General features: G+C 34.1%; 6 protein-coding genes across 6 annotated transcripts; 2 read left to right on the top strand and 4 right to left on the bottom strand.

Annotated features, from left to right (window-relative positions):
• Positions 1-4,465: 4,465 nt before the first annotated feature.
• LOC108812654 (uncharacterized) lies at positions 4,466-7,493 on the bottom strand. Its single transcript, XM_018584979.2, has 12 exons — positions 6,940-7,493; positions 6,685-6,859; positions 6,517-6,600; positions 5,977-6,435; positions 5,800-5,879; positions 5,637-5,721; positions 5,397-5,528; positions 5,163-5,276; positions 5,020-5,067; positions 4,851-4,935; positions 4,709-4,765; positions 4,466-4,621 (listed from the first exon to the last, which is right to left on the bottom strand). Exons 1-12 carry the CDS (start codon positions 7,176-7,178, stop codon positions 4,467-4,469), a joined length of 1,713 nt encoding a protein of 570 aa, XP_018440481.1. The 5' UTR covers positions 7,179-7,493; the 3' UTR covers position 4,466.
• Positions 7,494-7,617: 124 nt separating this feature from the next.
• On the bottom strand, positions 7,618-8,338 carry LOC108812658 (uncharacterized). The gene is made up of 2 exons (XM_018584983.2): positions 8,184-8,338; positions 7,618-7,910 (listed from the first exon to the last, which is right to left on the bottom strand). The coding sequence occupies exons 1-2, from the start codon at positions 8,292-8,294 to the stop codon at positions 7,836-7,838; spliced, it is 186 nt and encodes a 61-aa protein (XP_018440485.1). The 5' UTR covers positions 8,295-8,338; the 3' UTR covers positions 7,618-7,835.
• Positions 8,339-8,390: 52 nt separating this feature from the next.
• Positions 8,391-9,519, top strand: LOC108812657 (H/ACA ribonucleoprotein complex subunit 3-like protein). Its single transcript, XM_018584982.2, has 4 exons — positions 8,391-8,523; positions 8,592-8,676; positions 9,105-9,147; positions 9,241-9,519. The coding sequence occupies exons 2-4, from the start codon at positions 8,623-8,625 to the stop codon at positions 9,336-9,338; spliced, it is 195 nt and encodes a 64-aa protein (XP_018440484.1). The 5' UTR covers positions 8,391-8,523; positions 8,592-8,622; the 3' UTR covers positions 9,339-9,519.
• A 119-nt stretch (positions 9,520-9,638) lies between these two features.
• LOC108812655 (pentatricopeptide repeat-containing protein At2g20540) lies at positions 9,639-11,430 on the top strand. Its single transcript, XM_018584980.2, has one exon. It carries the CDS (start codon positions 9,765-9,767, stop codon positions 11,376-11,378), a length of 1,614 nt encoding a protein of 537 aa, XP_018440482.1. The 5' UTR covers positions 9,639-9,764; the 3' UTR covers positions 11,379-11,430.
• On the bottom strand, positions 11,374-12,941 carry LOC108812656 (uncharacterized). The gene is made up of 3 exons (XM_018584981.2): positions 12,589-12,941; positions 12,067-12,497; positions 11,374-11,985 (listed from the first exon to the last, which is right to left on the bottom strand). The coding sequence occupies exons 1-3, from the start codon at positions 12,751-12,753 to the stop codon at positions 11,550-11,552; spliced, it is 1,032 nt and encodes a 343-aa protein (XP_018440483.1). The 5' UTR covers positions 12,754-12,941; the 3' UTR covers positions 11,374-11,549.
• A 1,598-nt stretch (positions 12,942-14,539) lies between these two features.
• Positions 14,540-15,233, bottom strand: LOC108809557 (signaling peptide TAXIMIN 2). Its single transcript, XM_018581696.2, has 2 exons — positions 14,984-15,233; positions 14,540-14,777 (listed from the first exon to the last, which is right to left on the bottom strand). The coding sequence occupies exons 1-2, from the start codon at positions 15,079-15,081 to the stop codon at positions 14,654-14,656; spliced, it is 222 nt and encodes a 73-aa protein (XP_018437198.1). The 5' UTR covers positions 15,082-15,233; the 3' UTR covers positions 14,540-14,653.
• Between the last annotated feature and the right edge of the window lie 6,518 nt (positions 15,234-21,751).

The following is a 21,751-nucleotide window of genomic DNA, read 5'->3' as shown; positions in this document are numbered from 1 at the left end:
GAATGAGTTAATGGGAAATAGAATTAAGAGAAATAGTAATGATCTTTGACTTTCCTTAAATATGAAATGATGAAATCGCACATATCTTTGACTTTCCTTTTTACACGAAATCGTCCAATTATTCATTTTGAACTATAATGTATATGAGGAAATTTGAGTGGTACCACAATGGCATTTCTTTGTAATTTCTCTAGTGAATCAAGGGTGATTCTATATATGGGCTGAGAGTGAATATGGTGCCGACACGTCAGCATGGCACTCATGTAAATAACTTACACATTTAAGGTTACTCTTTAAAAATGCTTCTTGATTAATAAGAAGGGGATCAGGAAAATTTGGTTCAAATCTTAGGATTTTTACTGTCTTCTAATGATCATAATACCGGCAGTTTACAATTGATCCTATTTCGACTCAATTAAAATTAAAAAGAACATTTAAACGACATTGATTATAGATAATCCGAAACAAATAGTTATTTTCTAATTAAACATATTGTATTGACAAATTTAAGATTTATATATGATCGATTTTTTTTACAATTTTTGTTTGTTTATATAATCATCTATATGTTGGGCTGATACATATGGATATTTTCTTTTACTAACTTGTCAGTAAATAAAATTTAAATATTTTTCGATTTTGAAGTTATACTAATTTTCAAAATATCAGATTTTTACTTTCGTTTTGAAAATATAAGATGGAAAATTAAAATATTAAAAAAGACAATTACAAATTTGAAAACTAAACGAAAATTGTGTCTCTTTGCTATAAAATATTTTTTTCTTTTATTAACAAAACAATTTTGAATAGCTGCGTCTCTTTTGCTATTATTTTATCAAAGCGTCTCTTTGTTATTAATTAAAAAAAACAACACTTAGAAAATCATTAGTTTCTGTTTTATACCAAAATCATGCAATACTTAGACCATAATATATAGTAAATTTTGATTTAAATTTCTGTTTTAGTAATATGGACTAAGAGTATATCTTACACATTTAAAAAAAAATTTATGTTGAATCACAATATAAATCAACCTTGAGCCATTTAAAGAAAGTATCATTTAATGAGATCGTCGAGTATTAATTTAATGAGATCGCCGAGTATTAATTTAATGAGATCGCCGAGTATTAAGTTTATTATATCATATACATTTATGTTTGGATAAATATAACATTTCCTAGAAATTGGATTTTGAACTTACTAATTTTTAACTGATTTTTATGGTGCCACGTAAATAAAATTAACATCATAATTAAGTGACATTTAAGCAAGATTTTTTTAGTTAATACAAACTTAAGGTTACAACTTTTAAAATATTTTTTATTAATATATAGAGGATAATCATACTTTTTGGTCAAATTAAATAATCATACTTAGTACGCGTATCTTTACTTTAAATGCAAAAATAAATTTTCATATTTTGATTAGGAAAATCTCGCATAAATGTTGCTAACTATGAGTAACTTACTTTGTACAGAATAAGAAACTAAATTATTCTCTTTATTAATATAGTCAAATATATAGAGTAATTAATCACTGCTTATTTCCAATTTTCTTATTGCGGGCTACGCAAGGATTCATATTTCTTATTTATGGTGTTCGAAACACTGTCATAAATAGGAAAAAGGATTTATATACGTAACTGTAGTCTAAACCAATATTTGAGAGAAGTGAGACCAATGACAAAACATGTAATATATTTAGTAAGTTAAGGGTATTTCTAAATATGGTCTGAAGAGAATTGTGGAACTGACATGTCAGTATGGTATTGGGGTAAATAAGTATTAACTAAAAGGTTATTTTTTACTTTGCTTCCCTATTAATAAGAAAGGGATGATACATATTTATTAATTTGAATTTGTTCATAAATGTATTCACCTATTAATCAATAAAGGAAAAGTAATTATATGTTAGATTGTTAGTCCAATATTGAATTTATTCGTTTTATATTAAAAAAAAGAAAGATATAAACTCGTGAGAATATTTTGAGTAGTAAATGTACTACTATCAATGCTCCACCATATATTCATATATTTCCATAAATTAAAAATCCAATTAATGTTGACAAACTTGTGTGAAGAAGCTTTAAATATATTGTTTTACCAAGTAAGATAAGCTTAATTGTACGGTAACCGAAATTCCATATAGAGAAAAAATACTTTGATATAAGTTTCTATATTTCCGATTTTACAATATGCTAGATATATAGTTCCCTACTTATATTAAATTTCATATTCTCTATATATATATTCTCCATATTATTTATATGTGTGACAATTATAATAAATTAAATAAATATGTGGCCAGTCCTCATATTTGTATATGAAAATATGAACACCAAATATAAATCATATAATAAAACATATCTTGTGTGGCTGCTTTCTCTGAGTTGGTCTTCCATGAATGAGACTATTATCAAATTCTTGATTATTAGCTAATAATCAATAAACAACAATTCAAAAAAATCAAGTCTATTCTTTTACCGAAATTATATAACTGCTAATCAAAAATATTAAAATAACAAAGAGTAACAAACAGCTGCATATAATATTCTTAAAAGTAAACATAAAAGAAATAAGGAAAGATACTTGTGGCCTAATTTGAAAAAAAAAACCTATCGACTTAGAAAAGTAAAGCAAGTCAGTATTTTTTTACCGACTTAGAAAGGTAAAGCTGTGAATTAGAAAGGTAAAGCTCAAATTCGATTCTTAGTCTAAATTCGATTCTTAGTCTCTCGCAGAAAAACCTGTAAATTAGAAAGGTAAAGATAAAAGTAATATATTTAACCCTGTGAATTGGAAAGATAAAGCTCCACTTCGATTCTTAGTCTCTCGCTTGAAAATGCTCTGGTTAAAACCCTGGAAACCATTAGACGGATTGCTATCAGACAAAAAAAAGGAGCAACATGTACACGAATTATAAGGCAATAAAAGTAATAAAAACCTTATATAATCACACCTACATGTATACAACTTATTTTGTTCGGAATGACATCCACTATCATTATATATATTTTTAGATCTTGTGCACCAAGTTTAAATTTACGTTAGTATTATGCAATTATTACCCGATATTTTTGACTCATAATTGCCATTCTTTGAATGACAGCATAATTGTCTATTTTGAAAATGAATGAATGATATAAGGAATGATTGTTTAATCATTATGGACGGATCATAATTGCCAATCATAGTAGTTTTCAAAATCGAAACCAAATTAAAATAGCTCTACAAAGGTTGCTATAAATGTACACACGAAATTAAAGACAATAAATTAATGGCATTAAATTAATACACGAAATTAAATGCAGTAAATTAAGGTTGCTATAAACGGATGCATCATTAATTGAATGCGAATAATTCGGTTATGAGACTATATTATATAAGTCGATTATTCACATGTATCACAATGGCATTCATATGTAATTATTCTAGTAATTTGAGGGTAAATCTAAAAATGGGCTGAGAATGAATATGGTGCCGCCACGTCAGCTTGGCACACATGTAAATAACTTACAAAACAAAGGTTACTCTAAAAAAATGCTCCTTGATTAATAAGAAGAGGATAAGCATCATCAAATTTAATACAATATGGTAGTCCAATGGCATATTTAGTAAATAGCCTAGTTATTAAAGGGTTAATGTCAAAAGAGAAAGAGAAAGATTTTCATGATGACACATATACAAAATGGTACACTTGTAAATAATTTATTTTTGTAAAGTTATTTTTTTATTTTGCTTCTACTTTAATAACAAGGGGATATAAAAGAACTGTGGAGTCTTGGAACCGCAAAAATGTTTACTAAAGTAATAAACGGGTTCCCTTATATGAATGATTTTATGGTATCATAATTTGATGCTTTTTTCTATGATGGAAAGACATTTCCTATGCTTACGCTAGTAAAAAATAATATAACCAAAAAAGTGAACAGATTCTATATCCCTGCAATTTGAAAACTAAACCAGTATCCAATAAAAGTCATTTGGATCATTTTACTCTTAACTATTTTTCTGATAATTTTTTTTTACTACTATCCTATCGTATGGTATTTCTCTTTAATCTTCTTCATTCTCCACAACAAATCTATAACTATCACTCCCGTTTGCATTCGCGCTATGAAATAAATTCGAAATTACTGTGAAACTATTATAACAAAAAGAAATGAGTCAAAACTATGTAATAATTCTAATACACAAGTCATGATTCCACCAATTGAGAATAATTTACAGTATATATACAAACAAAATCATTTCATAGTTCTGTACACTTTCAACACCAACTTGAATTTTGAAAAAAAAAAAGAACCACAATCATGTAAAATGGAAAACAAAAAATTTACATGTCAACAAAATGAGACTTGGTTCGTCATGGAGATAGCAGGAGTGATCGTCGGTTCGTAATTTTTGCCAACATTGAAGACACAACCTAAATCCAAACATACAAATTAAACCTTTATGCTATTTCCTTTAGCAAGCTTCATGCTTTGAACTGACTTCGAGTTCTGGTGGTAGAAGTTTCAGAAAGCTTCCCTTAGCCACTGGCGGAGTAGGAGTTGGAGTGGGAGGGGGTCGATCACAAGCCGACCTCGCTGTTGTTTCCGATGTCTCAGATGATCCACTATCTATGGAACGGTTTTAGAATGCATCAAATTAGTTAAACATATGATCTTTCAAGAGGCCAAAAAAACAAAAAACAAAATGGTGTGTACCGAAGAGTGATTTGACCATTGGTGGTCGCTTCGACTTGTTCTTCTTCTTTAACTCCGCTACAAAAATGGCAAGTAAAAGCATGCATTAGAAGTTACATTCAAACTCAAGAGACAAAGGAGCCAGTGATCAAGTATGTGTTACCCATTCCAGGAACTTGGTAATCATTAACGATCTCGTAGTTCTTGTAAGTGTACCCTACAAAGTTTACGTCCTTTGACGACAGCATCTGCAGAAATAAAAACAGGGATTGAGTAAAAACATAAAATGAAGGTAATAAGAAAGAATTTGCAGGGAGTAAGTAGCTTTTTGCCTTCCTCCATGGGCCAGACTTGGATGATGTCTGAGATTGTGATTCGGACTGCATATATCACCAAGTAAACACAAAGGTTAATGATCAAAATACAAAACCAATGATCTTATGCTTCAGTCAAATCAAAAAGATTTAGTTACTACCTCGTCAAACTTCTCAAAATTCTGAGTGTCTAAATCGTCATTGACCTCAGGAACAAACGCTGCATCCATATCGAATATTGTATCCCAATCAACAGTTTCAAACCATGGATGAGCCTGTAAATGCAAATGATGAATTAAACAATCTCAACGACTTAATATATACATAAGCTTTTTTTTTTACATACTTGTAAAAAGAGGAAACTTTTAAAGAAAAAACAGTATAATCGAGGACACCTTTATTTCATCAGCACCTTTGGAACCAAGCCTACGTCTGACACTGCACAAAAGACTGTTGATAAGATCTTTTGCTTCCCGCGTTAATACTGCTTCCTCTGGAAACTTCAAATGACTTTTCCAGTTTACTATCTGCACCAAATTAAGGAACAAGAGTTAGATATGATGATAATGTCACATTCTTGTCTTGTTTTTTTTCTTTTTCATTTTCTAGAGATTATGAGAGCATATAAATAATACCTTTCTACAGGTTGACATAGCATCATCTGAATAAAAAGGAGGATATCCTACTAGCATTTCGTACATGATAGCTCCAAGAGACCACCTATACAGAGCATTTTTATTTGATCAACTAAACTCATAATCTGTGGTGAAAAAAAAAGAGAGAGCCTCAATTGCATACCAGTCACACTCCATTCCATAACCTTTCTTCAGTAGAACTTCTGGAGCTATGTAATCCGGTGTGCCAACTGTGGAATAAGCCTGTTGTTTCATTTGTTAGTCAAACACATATACATACAGAGAAAGCAGCAATGTTTAAGACCAAAATCTTGAAAGGTGGATTTTCAAAAGTACTTACTAGCGTTCTCTTCCTGTTCCTATGCCAATGTTCGAGTTGTTCCTGCTGAGTGCGTTTTGGAGCAGTTGATCCAGCCTCTTGCTCCGTAGATCCATTAGAATTTTTCGAAAATTCGTTCTCTCCAATGACACTGCAGTCCAAAGGTTTACACAGTCCAAAATCCGACAGTCTCACGTGCCCATATCTGTCGAGCAGCAAGTTGTCCGGCTTGATATCCCTGTGGATGTAATTGTGCATGTGGATGGACTCGATGGCGAGAACGGTCTCAGCTACATAAAACTTGGCCTCATCTTCTGTCAAAGTATCTTTGCGCATGAGGAGAGTCATCATATCACCACCAGGAAGATACTCCATCACAAGGTAAAGATGGTCATCATCTTGAAATGAACAGTAGAGCTTCACTATGTAGTTACTGTCAACTTCCGCAAGTAAGTTCCTCTCTGATCTCACATGCTCAACCTTTGAACCAAAAAATGAGGTCACATAAAAAATGGAGTTCACACACAAGGCACCACATCAAGGTAGGGAAGTCACAATCACCTGGCCTCTGCGAAGCATCTCAGCCTTCTTGAGCTTTTTCATTGCATAAACTTGACCTGTAGTCTTTTCTCTACAAACTCTAACCTACAAGAAGAAGAACAAACATAATGCACACTTCCAAGAAGGCGGAAAGGGAGTGAAGAAAAGATGGATGCATTTTACAATTACCTCTCCAAAAGCACCTTTACCAATCATGGTAAGCAAATCGAAATCAGCAACGCCTAGCTTGTGGCGTTGAAGGCGCATGTACTCTGTCTCCTTCTTCTCCAGAAACTTGATAAGATTGTTTTGATCTTCTTCAGAAACATCAGCATCTGCCAGCTTCTGCTCTAGCAAGCTTCGCCTGTTTATATATCAAAGAACCAAATAAATCACGCAATTGGCCAAAAAAAAGAAGGATTTCTAAATTCTTGGTTACATTACCTTTCTTTCCTCTCTTGGAGAATCTTCATCTGCTCTTTGTAATGATTCTCAATGTAGTGTTTAGCAGCTGCAACTTTCTGTTTGGTAGTGTTAGAGACAGCTTCTTCATCGGTTTCCAGGTTTGGTTGCTCATCGGCAGAGCCATCATTACTACCACCACCACCACCACCTGAGCCACCTTTATATTTGGATCCTCCATGCATCTGCCGCTTCTGAAACCAACTCTTTGTAGAATCCATATATTAATACTCTCTTTTTTACCACACAAATCATATACTCATTTCAGGGTAATCATCATCATCAACATCGTCTTGGGATTGTGCGAAACAATGTTTAGTGTATGAACCAAAGATTTCAGAATCGAGACAAAACATCACCTAAAGAAACTAAAAAAAAATGGGAGAGGATCATAAACACCTTGAGAAAAAATATCAAATCTTTCAACATTAAACGTGAGAGATTCTAACCGAAACATGAAGAGAGAGAGAGGGGACAGAATGAGCGAGAATCTCGCTGGAGCCCATGAAATTTTCATGGTTGCGTCATTTTCTCTGATTCTTTCATGCAGACTTCTTCTCTTTCTTTAATAGTATAGATATAGATTAATTAATGATGGGACTTATGATTCGTTCAATATGATTCGATCTTAATTTAAATGAAGAAAATAACAAATCAAAAAATAGGAATGTTGGTTACTAATTCAAGGCTTCGATGGCACAAATGTCTCTCTCAAGTTACAGGATAACCACTTTTAACAAGAAAAAACAAACAAACTTTAGAAGTTTTGCAATGCTTCTTACATTGTGATATTAATGCAATGAAAATACACTCTGGTCTGTTCCCGCCGGCACTTGTCTGGTCTTAAAAGCAGCTAATGTGGATTCTATGCTCATCAGTTATGGTCTCATGAGTGGGAAGGATGGCAATCTGAGCACAGCCTCTTCTGTCTCCGTTGGGTCCGATCTCACAATCTAAGCCCAAACCAAAAAGTGTACATTGGATTCAATAATCAATCAGTATATTCATTCCTTCGGAAAAAAATAGCCATAACAAGTAGATGTTACATTGTACTACAACAATTTGAAATTGGGACCAACAACATATTGCTATTCTTCAGTCTTAACGTTTTCACATTCCAGTTTGAGATAACGTGAAACGAACAGTCTAACAACATCCAGTTTGATCCTATCACTTCATTTCTAGTTCAATTTCGACCTTAATGAGAGAGAAAACAGATCTTGTACCGGATCCTGAAGAACAGGTTTCGTGTCATCGACGGCAAGCCTGAAAGCAGGTTTCTCAGATTTGACTTCTGATTTACGAGCGTTCGTCGGTGTCTCTGAAGCTTTCCCCATCGTGTTCTCTTCTTCTTTTCGCCGGAGAAAGAAGTATCTTATAAATCACCTTTAGAGATACCCAGATGGACTCCGATTGATATCGGCCCAACGTGGTCTTATTGGACTTACAAGTTTATATCTAAAGCCCATTTATTTGACCCGAGGACGTTTATATACACCCCTTTCTTCCTCCCCCTCTAAAACCCTAATCAATCAATCCTAGTCTCGTCTCAAAAAATCTACCGAGGTTTGCTCTTTTCCTGAATCTTAATCGGATTGTTATCGTCTGCTCTAATGTTAATTTTTCCTCCACAGGGCGGCCCTTCACTGAAATCAAAGGACGAAAATGTATCTTCAGTGCTATATCAACGAGAAGGGCGAAAAGGTTTACACCACCAAGGTACCTTCTTTACCTTTTCTAATCTCCCCTCTCTCTCTCTCTCTTTTTTTGGGTATATGCTTACTTGTTTTACAAGCTGTTGTATAGACATCCCACGATACTACTACTTTAGCATAGAGTAACTAGTTTAAAACGGTTAAATAAAAGTTAAATCTCCAGCTTGGTTTTTGTTTGCTTTTAATCTTTAAATTAGTAGATGTGACTTTGTTTCATTCATTTTAGTCTACCAAGGTCTTTCAGACATATTTTGAGAGCTTGGTTTTTAATAAGCGATGTTTTTATCCTCCTACACATTTGTCTTGCTATGATTTAACTTCTTTTTCTTTTGTACACAAGTTTAACTAACCTTAGCATTTTGTGTTTTTCTCTCTCACTATATTTGTTTTCTCAATTGCTTAAATCATGAATCTTAAACTCAATTTGTGCAGAAGGAATCACCGCTCGGGTCAGCCACTGAATCTGCCCATCCAGGTGAGTCTAGCTTCTTCCCTCACAAGTTGTGTTTTATTATTGTATAAGTTTGATTATCTCACTGAGAACAAAATGTTTGTGCTATTATTGCAGCCCGATTCTCTCCTGATGATAAATATTCAAAGGAGAGAGTTTTGTTGAAGAAACGGTTTGGTCTTTTACCCACCCAGGGCGCACCTGTCAAGTACTGAAAGGCTAAAACACTCGAGCCTCTTTTGGTTTTGATGTTTTCTCTATTATTAAATGCTATGTTGTCTCTTTAATGAAATGTTTGACTTAAACCGCCATTACTGGCTATGTTCCATATTGTCAATCTTCGTGAACCTTAAAAGAATGATGAAGACGACTTAATGAGAGTTGTTTATTTTCAAATTTTGATAAGAATCTAAACATTCTTTTGAGCCAAAGTCGAATGATCAAAATAAGCCAAGCAGCATCAGTCTCCTATGTGATAATAGTATTCCATTTATATATTTCCGTCTCAGATTAGACCATCACATACACCATCATTGTAAGTAGCATTCTCAAGTGTGTTTGGCTTCTCCGAACAAAAAAAAAAAAAAAAAAAGTAAGAACCGCGTTAAGCTACCTGACTTGCTGCTGCACTCACAGGTCGAATGGCCTTCCAGGGAATCAGACAAGTGGAGAACTATTTCGCGCCTCTTCTACATCGATTCAAAAACCGATCCGAATGGAACCAAATCCACGCCTCCATCATCACACACGGCCTGTCACAGAGCAGCTTTCTAGTCACCAAAATGGTTGATCTCTGCGACAAGACCGGAGACACGGACCACGCCACTCGTCTTTTCGACAACGTCTCCAACCCTAACGTCTTCTTGTACAACTCCATCATCCGAACTTACACACACAACTCCTTGCACCACCATGCGGTCCGAATCTACAAGCAGATGCTCACTAACAGCCTCGAGTTTCCGGATCGGTTCACTTTCCCTTTCGTGTTCAAATCTTGCGCGAGCCTCGGGTCGTGTTACTTAGGCAAGCAGGTCCACGGTCACCTCTGCAAATTAGGGCCTAAGTGCCACGTCGTCACGGAGAACGCTCTCGTCGATATGTACATGAAGTTCGATGGTTTCGACGAGGACGCGCGTAAGGTGTTCGATGAAATGTCTGAGAGAGATGTTATATCGTGGAACAGTCTGATTTCTGGACACGCGCGGCTTGGGAAGATGAAGAAGGCGAGGGGATTGTTTGATTCCATGCCGGAGAAGAAGACGATCGTGTCTTGGACTGCGATGATCTCCGGGTACACGGGGGCTGGGTGTTATGGGGAGGCTATGGAGTTCTTCCGCGGGATGCAGTTGGCTGGTGTTGACCCTGACGAGATCAGTCTCGTCTCTGTTCTGCCTTCTTGTGCTCATCTCGGGTCTCTAGAGCTCGGGAAGTGGATCCATATCTACGCGGAGAGGAAGGGGTTTCTGAGACAGACTGGTGTTTGCAACGCTCTTATTGAGATGTACTCGAAGTGCGGTAGGATTAGCCAAGCTATCCAGTTGTTTGATCAGATGAAGGGGAAAGATGTTATATCGTGGAGTACGATGATCTCAGGGTATGCACATCACGGGGACGCCGAGGGAGCAATGGAAACATTCGATGAAATGCGGAGAGCGATGGTGAGGCCTAACGGGATCACGTTTCTTGGTCTGTTATCAGCTTGTTCACATGTTGGGTTGTGGCAACAAGGTTTGAAGTATTTTGATATGATGAAGGAAGATTATCAGATCGAGCCTAAGATCGAACACTATGGTTGTCTGATCGATGTTTTGGCAAGAGCAGGGGAACTGGAACGAGCTGTTGAAGTAACAAAGACAATGCCGATGGAACCTGACTCGAAGATTTGGGGGTCGTTGTTGAGCTCTTGTAGAACACGAAGCAATCTCGATGTTGCTTTGCTCGCAATGGACCATCTTGTTGAGCTAGAGCCTGAGGATATGGGGAACTATGTTCTGCTTTCCAATATTTATGCAGATTTGGGGATGTGGGAGGAGGTTTCGAGATTGAGGAAGGTGATAAGGAACGGGAATATGAAGAGAACGCCAGGTTGTAGCTTGATAGAAGTAGACAATGTTGTTCAGGAGTTTGTTGCGGGAGATGATCGCAAGCCTTTCTGGACTGAGATCTGTTCAGTGTTGCAGCTGTTCTGTGTACATCAGGATCAGGATGTGATTAAAAACAATAGTACTCTTGCATCTATAGGAATGGTGATTTAGATTACAACAAACAAATTTTATTACGAGTATTTTATTACAGATCGACCAAAAAGGATACAACAGTAATAATCACAATCTCTCTGATCGACACATGACAGAAGCTTAAATCTTTCTCTTCCTCTGTTCTACATTGCTTTTGACTGGTATGTTACTCACTGATAACAGCTCAATTTATCCAAGAAGCTTCTTTACTCCTGTCTTCTGCTCTAAGGTTAATCTCGTTGGGAACTTGATGTTGAACTTGATCCTCAAGTTTCCTCTCTTTGTCTGATCTTTCTGCAACGGCATTCCTTCCTTTGGAACCACTTCCTCGTACTCTGGGTGTATCACACTGGTGACTGGGATTGTCAGTCTTCGACCATCGAGTGTTGTCAGGTTCACAGTGCAGCCGGTCAAGGCCTCAACAAGCGAGATCTTCTGTGTAACTACGAGGTCATTGCCCTCCCGAGTGAAAACCGGGTGAGGCTTCTCGTCGATGATGAAGACTAAATCAGCTGGAGTGACACCGGGTTGCTCGTTTCCTTTCTCAGGGAATGTGATTCTTGTGCCTTTCTTCCACCCTGGCTTCACATCAATCGTTAATATCTCTTCCACCGGCATCGTCTTCCTGCAAAAGTTTTTCAAAACCAGTCAGACTAATTGAGTTACTCCATTTAGTATATTGATTGATGATCAATCAGTCACTTACCCGCTGACATCAGCAATCTCCCTCGAGATCTTCATCTTCTTGGTGGTTCCTTTGTAGAGATCTTCAAGGCTACAAGGCAGCTTGTTTTCGATAGGAGCCGCCTTCCTGGGTACACTATGATGCATAGCTCCTCCTCCTCCTCCTCCTTCACCGAAAGAGGCAAAGATGTTATCTCCAAACATGCTGCTAGAGAATCTTGTACCACCACCACCACCACCGCCACCACCAAACGGCCTGGAGAACCCAAAGAACTCGGCAAATACATCGTCTGCGCTTCTCGGGTTGAACCCCTGGTTGAACCGGAAGGAAGTTGGACCGTCTCCGGTAGAGAAGTAAGTTGCTCCACCAGCATCTGGAGGAGGGACGTTCCCTTTCAAGCCTTCCTCGCCATACTGATCGTACACAGCTTTCTTCTGGGGATCACTAAGAACCTGCAAAGCATCAAAAAAGAAATCAGCAACAGAGAGCTCTTGCAAAACGCTGATGGGAACAGAAAGAAAAAGAAGTAAGATAGATAGATACCTCGTAGGCTTCGGAGATCTGCTTGAACTTGGCTTCCGCGTCCTTTTTGTTGTTGGGGTTCTTGTCGGGATGCCATTTCATGGCGAGTTTTCTGTAAGCTTTCTTAAGATCATCGTCTGAGGCGTTGCGATCGACTTGAAGGACGTTGTAGTAATCCACTCCCATCCGACTTTCTTCTTCTTCTCTCTTTCGCTTCTTCACTTTTCCTGATTCTAAGAAGTATGGTGAGTCAATAAGGGGGCTTTGTTCTTGTTTTTATGTCTTGTGAAGACGGAGAGAAGTTGGTCTTCTTTAAAAACGGACGACTCCATCATGTTCTTTTTTTCTTCTCGGAGTGTGGAGAATACTGTGGAAAGTTCGAGATATCCTTCCTTGTATCTGACTGACTATTACTCTGTTTGTTTGTTTTGGCTAACGGGCCTGTTAATCTAGCGTATTTCCGTCACAGCTGTCTTTATCTTCTTGAATGCAAAAATCTGACTTGTTGATTTTTTGTAGTATGCACGAGATTTTGCTTTGGATTAGGAGAAGAGGTTCATAACTCATTTGTCCAAGAAAAGGAAAAAAAAGGGTCATAACTCATAACTCATGTGTTTACCGTTACCGTGTTCTTCTCGCTTCTGTACTTTTAAGTTTTAAACGCTAAAGCCCATTTACGCGAAAGGTGGGCTTAATGATCTACGACGCAAAAGCAGTTGCTACTTGCAACATTTGTGTTATGGGTTGTTTAATGAGAAAAATGTTAAATAAATCCTCAACTTTGCGATTTGGTCCATTATAATCCCCAGCTTTCAAAATAACCACAAAAGTCACATATTTATTATCAACTATCTAAAAAATTTCTAACTTTTCGTTGAATGGATCAATTTAAACCCTATGTTAATTATATTGACAGAACATTTAAACTCAATTAATTCTATTCGTAATCAAAACGTCGCAGTGTTTTGTCAATTAAAAAACACATCTTCTTCTTCTTACCTACATCGTCGACTCCACTTTTTCTTTTCGATCCACTTTTGGTTCCAACGGCTTTGGATGATTCTCCGAGAAACTCACCACGAGATTGTTCCGATGCTGCTGACATAGACGCTACAGAGTTGGCACCACCGAGTTTTCCTTATCGAGACTTCTTGTTCTTTTGATTACCCATCTCCTCTCTCTACGATTTGGTTCGTCGAAGATTTTTGGTGATAGTTCGTGTTTTAGGGTTCGTGATTGAGAGAAAACCCCAAATCGTTTTGAGAAATAATGAGAGGAGATGTGTTTTTTTAATCGACAAAACACAGCGTCGTTGCGGTTAACGACGAGAATTAAATGAGTTTAATATTTTGTTAGTGTAATTAACGTCGGGTTTAAATTGATCCATTAAACGAAAAATTAGAAGTTTTTTAGATAGTTGATAATAAATGTGTGATTTTGTGGTTATTTGAAAGTTGGGGATTATAATGGTCTAAATCACAAAGTTGAGGATTTGTTTAACATTTTTCCCGTTGTTTAATAACTGATCAGGAATCTTTTCTTAACCAACTAACTTCCTTAACAAAATTAATTATTGGCAGAAGCCATAGCTATCCGTTCGGCAGTCATGACGGCTGCATCTTCGAACCTTCGATCCTTGACGATCTTCTCTGATTCTCAAGTATTGATCTCCATGATCAAGACAAAGGAAACAAGACCATCGCTCTATGGGATATTGTTCGATATCTTTTATTTCAGTTCTCTGTTTGATTCTATTACTTTCATTTTCATTCCTCGCTTAGCAAACTCAGAGGCTGACCTGGTGGCAAGGTCAGCTCTTGCTGCTGTAAACAATCTCTCCGGTGATGGAGAATAACTTCTGTTTTAGTTTATGAATGAATTGTTGTTTGATAAAAATAAAAATAATTAATTATTGGCTGTCATGAGATTTTAATGAGCTTTTAGTTCTTTTTCTAAACTAATTTCGTAGATATCAGGGAATTTAAAATTATTTATTACAAAAGGAAATTACATGAGCACAAAGGACTAAATTAGTAAAAAAATATTAGAAGAAAAATAATAGCATAAAGTTAAAAGAATAAAAGTCTTAACAAGGGATGGAGTTGGTGAAGCAACGCAGGACTTTGACAGGAAGTTTGATGAGATCCACAGCGAAGTTGGCCAGCGCAGCAAAACAAAAGCAACATGGGCACAAACAACTAAGTATTGTCCTGCCAAATTGTATAACTATATCAGTAAATTGAATATTTTAATTTGTTTCTTATCTTCTATGAGAAGTAGATCTGGGGTTGAATGTAGATGATGAAGAACATAACTGAATCTTAATAAAGCGTAATTGCCTAAAATACAGAAACATGTAATGTAATAGATACGTATAGAGAAAGAAAAAAAAAGAGGGAGAAGGGGAATTAATTACCCAATGATCCAGATGACAGCACCAACTAAAGAGAGAACAAGAGCGACAAGAGCAAATGGTAATCCCAATAAGAAACCCAGAGGCCTACACTCTCCCATTCTGTTGTCTCCCTAATCTCAAATTCTTCAGAGGCTTTGCAGACAAATATTGAAATAGACAAAAAGTTTAGGTTATTTTTGCTTCTGAGAATGGAAAGATAAAGAGATTCGAGAGAGGCTGCCTTTAAAAAACAAATAGTCAAATGATTATTAGTTCCACATGAATTTGTATAACCGCCGTCGTACCCACGCGGCGACATTGTAGTGAATAACGATAATACCCTTTCGTTTCTTCCTTTTCCATTTTGAGTAATCAAAGTCAATGGGGGTGCTTTTGGCAAACCAACGTTTGAAATTTCGTACTTGTGATCTCGGCCTTTTCTTTTTTTTTTTTTGTCAAAGTGAAAAGAAAGAGTCAACAAACGACGACATGTCTTTGTGCCGTGAACAATATACCTTTTATCATTTTACGAGTGATCTCTCCAAAATTTCTCTCTCTATTGTTTGCAATGCCACTCCTAATACGGAAAAATAACCTATTTCAATCTGAACAACAATTTTCACCATGTTTTTTTTATGCTTAATTTTGATACCGTGACAATTTCAATCTGAAATAAACTACCTTAATTATCATATTTGAACTTTAACCAACACTGACTCAGATTAACTTAGTTAACCATGCTGAATCATCTGCCATATGTGTAATTAATAGGGAAATTTGCCAAAATAAAACAAGAATTCGGCTTCCTTGTCTTTTTGGTACAATACATTTTTGTCTATTTTTCTCTCAATTACTTTTTTCATTTCTAAAACTAAACGAAATAAAAAAATATAAATAAAAATAATATAAAAATAGAAACAATTGATAAAACACTCATATACATAAAATGGTATACTTTTTGTTGAAAATTTTGATAAATTAAATTTTTATATTACGTATGACTAAAGGTATATTTCATCTTCTACGAAAAATAAGTTTGTAAAAATTAAATTCCAGATTAAACAAATTCATCTACTTTTTCTCGAACGAACATACTTTTAATTAAACTGCTACATATGAGGAACGTGAATTCTACCAGTCGTAAAGATATCTACATTTTTTGTGAATGCATTTTCTACATTTATGAGATATTCTGAAATTTTAGGAATGTAAAATCTAGATTTCGCTTAAACGGCTACATACAGTAGAATCTGCTTACGGAATTTTTGACTTGTTGTTTTTTACGGATATAAAAATTTGATTTCGATGAAAATTTAGGAAATTCAGTAAAAAAATATATATTCTAGAAACATTTGTAATATTCTAACTTACCTAAAATGTGTATAGGTCGATTTAACTTATCAAAAAAATCAAAGAAAAAAATTGATCTTTTTTTCTTCACCAAACCATGATTTCTCCATAGTTTTTCTTGTGATTTTCACAAACTCTTTTCTACGATGCATATCTATACAACATACGGCATATGAGAACTAAGAAACTACTTGACGGATTTTATGGGCTGATGACTAAAGGGGTATGTTACTGATATTGAAATCGAGTTCTACCTTAGAGGATTTAAAAAGAATGGTTTTAGAGGATTTTGGTGTGGAAGAAGATAGCTTAGCCAATTTAGAGTTGATTTATCTACCTACTGAATTGATTAATACATCAACATGTACACATTTGATCATTGCAAACGATTGGCAGCTTAAGAATTTTGTTGATTTTGTTAAAAAGAGTGTTTCTTCTCAATTTTATGTAACATTTAAAGCCAAAGCTAAAGTCCGAACAAAGCAAACTTTGATCTTAACAAGTCGTAAACAGATTTAAATACTGATGAAGAGGAAGGAAATTCGTTCTACAAAGAGGACAAATCAACTACTGTGTTTGCCAAGAGGTAGAGCGAGAAAAAGAAAGAAAAGATAAAAGGAAAGGATATTTTTTTTAGAATAAAACTTTGCTGAATGCGACCTTCGAGATATGTGCAATGAAACATAGTTTTTTTTCTACCATGTTATCGAATTGGATATGCAACTTTGGTATATTAGATGTGCGGATAATGCATGCAATTGGGGAGTTCGAGGTAAGTGCTTGAAAAGTTCTACATATTTCATTATCAAAAAGTATGTCGGTGAATATATATGCACACCTTCAGGCAAAACCAAAGCAGGTAAGACTGTTTATGCATAAGTATGAAGGCGTCAAGGAATGAAGAAAATGTAATGATATCATACAAATTATGCGTATGGATCATGTAAGATCTCATTTTTTTAGTATGGGATATACGTGAATATGCGACCAATGCAGTTAGAAGTATTCAAAAAAAAATTATGGAAAATACTAAAATACTTGCACATGGTGAGAGAGACTAATCCATGTTAAATATATATAATTAAGTTAAAAAAAAATTTGTGTCGACCAAGTTAAAATTTATATACGTATATTTTTAAAAATAAGATAATCCATTTATATAACCTACCTCATATCAATTTTACTTATATTTTAAAAGTTTAAATTATAGTACAAAATTGTTTTTAATTTTTTATACTGGTAAAAAATATTTTATTACTATATTTTTGTCAGCATTATTACATAAATTAACTATTTTCATTCAACCCATCTCATACTTGATAAATATATTAAAATATTTTTAAAATTCTAATATATATATATATATATATATATATTAGAATATGAAATTAATTATTACTTTATATATCTTACTTAAATATTTTTTTCAATAAGTTGAAGTATGTTGTAAAATTCATGAATATATTTTATTCTGTTATTTTATAATTTATAAAATAGTTAATAAATGGATTAAGTTACTTTATAGTTATTATTAATTGATGTAGTAATTTAATAATGAATATAAATTAGTATATATAAATATTATAGAAATGTAATTTCTTATTTTATAAATTAAAAATGATTTTATATTCGTTTTTCGTTATATTTAATATTAATTTATGACTTTTATTACTTAAAACTAAACATTAAAAAGAAATGTATATTTACATTTAAATAAAAGGTATTAAAAGATGTTATTAAAATGTAATCTTAGAAAAAAATATTTAGTAATATTTTTTATATATTTTATTTTAAAATATTAAAATGGTTGGTTAGATACAATATATATTTAATAATAACTAAGTTAATTGTAGGAGAAATAATAGAAAGTTAAATAAATGTAATGCTCTAACCTAGACTATTTGCAAATAAATAAAAATTGTTTCTGTTTTAATAGTATTGGTTTTGGCTTAAATCAAATAGTCAATGTAGAGTTTACCTCAAAAAAAAAAAAGTTTAAGTTGGAATAAACATTGCATCAAAGTTATGATATAAAAAGACACGATGGAAATTATTTAGGTTGAAATATGTCATTTTCTAATACTGACATTTTGTGATTAATATCGTAATTTATTCCTTGTTTATGGTGTCATCCTTCCAACTAACCAAAATTTTATTTATTAAGTGATTTATTTTTACAACAAGTGATTTTGCTATTGTTGATATGTTACGCTTCTCTGTTAGTCTCGTTTATTAGTAGTAGTTTTTTTTTTCCTTATCAATATTTTGCTTAACTTGATAACTTCTCCTAAATTGGACTAAATGGGCCGTCAGTTAAGCAGTTGCGATTCAAAGGAAACCATGTTTGGATTCCTTTCGATCTCATAACACATGTAGCCCAAATGATGGTCTACAGATTTGCCGGCCCAAAATTTCTTACAAGCATAGGAGATTCTCGATCGGACATTATCTAAGCAAGTGCGTCCTACTAGTTCTACGTCGTTTTAAATGGATAAAACGGCAAGCGTACTTTTGGACTGTAAACGTATGTCTCACGAGAAATCCCGATCTAACAGATTACCGTTAAATAAATCAAATGACGAGATGTTTTTAGTGGAAACAGAAAAAACAACAAAATGAATCGAAGAAACTGTGTAGCTTTCAAGATCATGGTCCCAGCTAGCTGAACACACAGAAGACAAAAGTTTTCTCACCACAAGCACATCCACAACAAAATAGATTTTTTTAAAGACTTAGTTGATATACCAAAATATTATTTTAATCGTCGGATATAACAGTGACAATAACAGTTAATTATTGGATATAACAGTTTCTTATAAATCGGCTTTGGTTTGGGAGGACGAGTTTTTGCTGACATACATGTATCTCATAGTATATTTCAACCCAATTCCATTTTCTCAGTAACAAAAAAAAACAAGAAAGAGTGACAGAATTAAAATTCATGGAACTATATACAAAGAGACTATTAACCAGCATTTAAGTTTCCTCACGCGGTTGGCACTTGTTGTCCCTTGCCGAGATGGGCCAGCAGTGTGACACATTTCTATCAAAATTTGGCAGGGATCAAAACGTTCGTGTTTCTATTAAATAATTTTTCATTCATTGCCATTGACATGGATTTTTTTTTGTCGACAGTCAAGCATGGAAACGTAAACATAAATAAATAAAAACACTCTTGATGTCAGAAAAAATAAAATAAAAGTAAAAACACTCGGATACTTAACTAACTAAAATCTATTATGCTGTCAAAAAGGGAATATCATTTGAAAACTGACGATAAATGTAATTTAATCATTTTAGGATGAATACATAATGACGCAATTTAATTTTAAACTTGATAGTTCATAATTGTAGCTTTTTTATCATTCATTCTTTAACTAATTCAGGATATTGCTTTTCCCAACCAATTTTCACGAGAAACTGAAAAAAAAAAAATCATGGCCATTTTCATATAATTCGAAAGCATCCGAAGCCGATAACCCGACTAATATTTTGGGAGTCGGTCCATTGACAACAAACAAATTCGGTTGTTCTATATAGAAGATTCATGCTGTTTGACCACATATATGATAATATATTTAAGTAGTAGATTTTGAATCCGAAACACTTATTTTTTTTTTTGGACAACATCCGAAACACTTATTATTTTTTCAAACTTTATGTACTACTTGACCATATCCGTGTGGTTAAATCCATGGCCATTTTCCCCCTTTATAACTTAGGGGTAAAAACTTTTTTTGCGGGGTATATAAACCGATGATGAGAATCGAATAAGTACGTGCCATGGCCATTTTTCCGCTTTATAACTTAGGGGTAAAAACCTTTTTTGCGGGATATATAACCCGATGATGAGAATCGTATAAGTAAGTATACGTATGATATGATAGGCTATTTGCAGCGACAAAGATGATGATCGATGGCATCATAATAAATGACAGTAGTCCTTTTACGAAAGTTGCACTTCATTTTTAAAAATTAATTACAAGCACACATGATGTCATTTCCATTCTTGTCCTTATCAGGTCACATGTGGGTGTGGCCCCTTTACATCCACGGGTTGTCAATTCTCCTATACCAATTTCAAAATATATGTATTTTTTTTTTCTTTCTCTAGTCTCCATATAGATTCAATACTCAATTTCCCAATCAAGCCTTCAGTATATATTATCATCATATATGATACTTGAATTCTGTTTTATCGGCCTCTACGATATATGTACATTGATAGTGCTCGGCAAAGCCAAATGAAACACTAGCATCTAATTTTTAAAAAATTGAAGAAAATTCTATAGACATAAACCTTCAAATTTATGTACTCTTTTTAATTATTATTTTTTTACTAAATCGCCTACAACTTCAAATGTCATGACCTACAAATATAAACTAGCTAGTGTTTTAATACACCTTAGAAAACCTTGAAATTTCCTAGCACAATCCTGTTTTCTTTGGATTCCGTCTTTATTTAACTCACACAGAGATAACTTGACTCTGGGAACTTACATTATTCTATATACTCGCGCGGTAGAGCCGTACGTGTGTATAGTAAGGGTGATTATGAAAGTATATGGAACTCACAGTTTAATTCTTACGCTTTGTGTATGTCAGTATGTGTAACTAGATATGTATGCATTAGATTCACACATGTGATATTGTAAAGAGCAACAGCAATTGTTGTAACCCTTGCGCTTGCGGACCCATTTATATTTTAGCAGCCTCTTCTCATCTTTATGAATCATCAGTAGAACATTTGAATCTCTTGCAGACAACCTATAAAGTCTTTTCCATTATGTTCTTTTCATTTCAATAAAGCTCTTTGAGCTATCTTTAGTTTATGTTTCAATAAGACACAACTCTATCTTGTTTTGAGATTATTCACATGGTAGAGCACCAGGGAGTAGATCCTTGGATCTATGGTTTTATTTTCACCACCTTCCAACGTACGACCATCCTCTCGCTCAATCTCCAAACTTGCCGTGTGACCAAGGGAAAACCTTTTACCACGTCTTCATTAAGCTGCTATTATATGTTACTTCAACTTTCTAATGAAATTTTTTCCCTAAAATAATCTGCCCAGGAAAAAAAAATTACTATGAAAATTCCAAAAACTCTAGACTATTAGGGTAACACAGCAACCATGCAATTTTAGAGTTAAATGGGATATCATAATTCGTCATTAGTCTATTATTACTTGTTTTGTTTATTTCAAGTAAAGTATATATTAATATACAAAATAATTAAATATATTAATTTTTACTATATTTTGTCATTGTTGGAAAGTAAGATTTTTTCGTTCTTGATGATAAAGCAGATACTTACCTTTTTGATCAAAATACGAGATTTTATGTTTTTGACAAAATAAAATATATGTTTTTGGCAGAAAAAATAAAACTTAAAGAAAAAAACAACATTTATGACGAGAAAATAAGATTTTATTTTAAA

Source organism: Raphanus sativus, chromosome 6, assembly GCF_000801105.2.
Source record: "Raphanus sativus cultivar WK10039 chromosome 6, ASM80110v3, whole genome shotgun sequence".
Taxonomy (NCBI): Eukaryota; Viridiplantae; Streptophyta; class Magnoliopsida; order Brassicales; family Brassicaceae; genus Raphanus; species Raphanus sativus.
This window is presented reverse-complemented; position numbering and strand designations above follow the sequence as displayed.

Bases quoted from the DNA above. Each gene is read 5' to 3' on its own strand.
- LOC108812654 (XM_018584979.2), bottom strand. From the start codon at position 7,178: ATGGATTCTACAAAGAGTTGGTTTCAGAAGCGGCAGATGCATGGAGGA. The intron at 5,529-5,636 runs GTATTATTTATA...AATTTGGTGCAG, and splicing joins CTATGTCAACCTGTAGAAAG to ATAGTAAACTGGAAAAGTCA. The intron at 5,277-5,396 runs GTGTCCTCGATT...TTGCATTTACAG, and splicing joins AAGGTGCTGATGAAATAAAG to GCTCATCCATGGTTTGAAAC.
- LOC108812658 (XM_018584983.2), bottom strand. From the start codon at position 8,294: ATGGGGAAAGCTTCAGAGACACCGACGAACGCTCGTAAATCAGAAGTC. The intron at 7,911-8,183 runs GTACAAGATCTG...GTTTGGGCTTAG, and splicing joins AACCTGTTCTTCAGGATCCG to ATTGTGAGATCGGACCCAAC.
- LOC108812657 (XM_018584982.2), top strand. From the start codon at position 8,623: ATGTATCTTCAGTGCTATATCAACGAGAAGGGCGAAAAGGTTTACACC. The intron at 8,677-9,104 runs GTACCTTCTTTA...CAATTTGTGCAG, and splicing joins AAAAGGTTTACACCACCAAG to AAGGAATCACCGCTCGGGTC. The intron at 9,148-9,240 runs GTGAGTCTAGCT...CTATTATTGCAG, and splicing joins CACTGAATCTGCCCATCCAG to CCCGATTCTCTCCTGATGAT.
- LOC108812655 (XM_018584980.2), top strand. From the start codon at position 9,765: ATGGCCTTCCAGGGAATCAGACAAGTGGAGAACTATTTCGCGCCTCTT.
- LOC108812656 (XM_018584981.2), bottom strand. From the start codon at position 12,753: ATGGGAGTGGATTACTACAACGTCCTTCAAGTCGATCGCAACGCCTCA. The intron at 12,498-12,588 runs GTATCTATCTAT...GATGCTTTGCAG, and splicing joins AGATCTCCGAAGCCTACGAG to GTTCTTAGTGATCCCCAGAA. The intron at 11,986-12,066 runs GTAAGTGACTGA...AAACTTTTGCAG, and splicing joins GAGATTGCTGATGTCAGCGG to GAAGACGATGCCGGTGGAAG.
- LOC108809557 (XM_018581696.2), bottom strand. From the start codon at position 15,081: ATGGGAGAGTGTAGGCCTCTGGGTTTCTTATTGGGATTACCATTTGCT. The intron at 14,778-14,983 runs GTAATTAATTCC...ACAATTTGGCAG, and splicing joins GCTGTCATCTGGATCATTGG to GACAATACTTAGTTGTTTGT.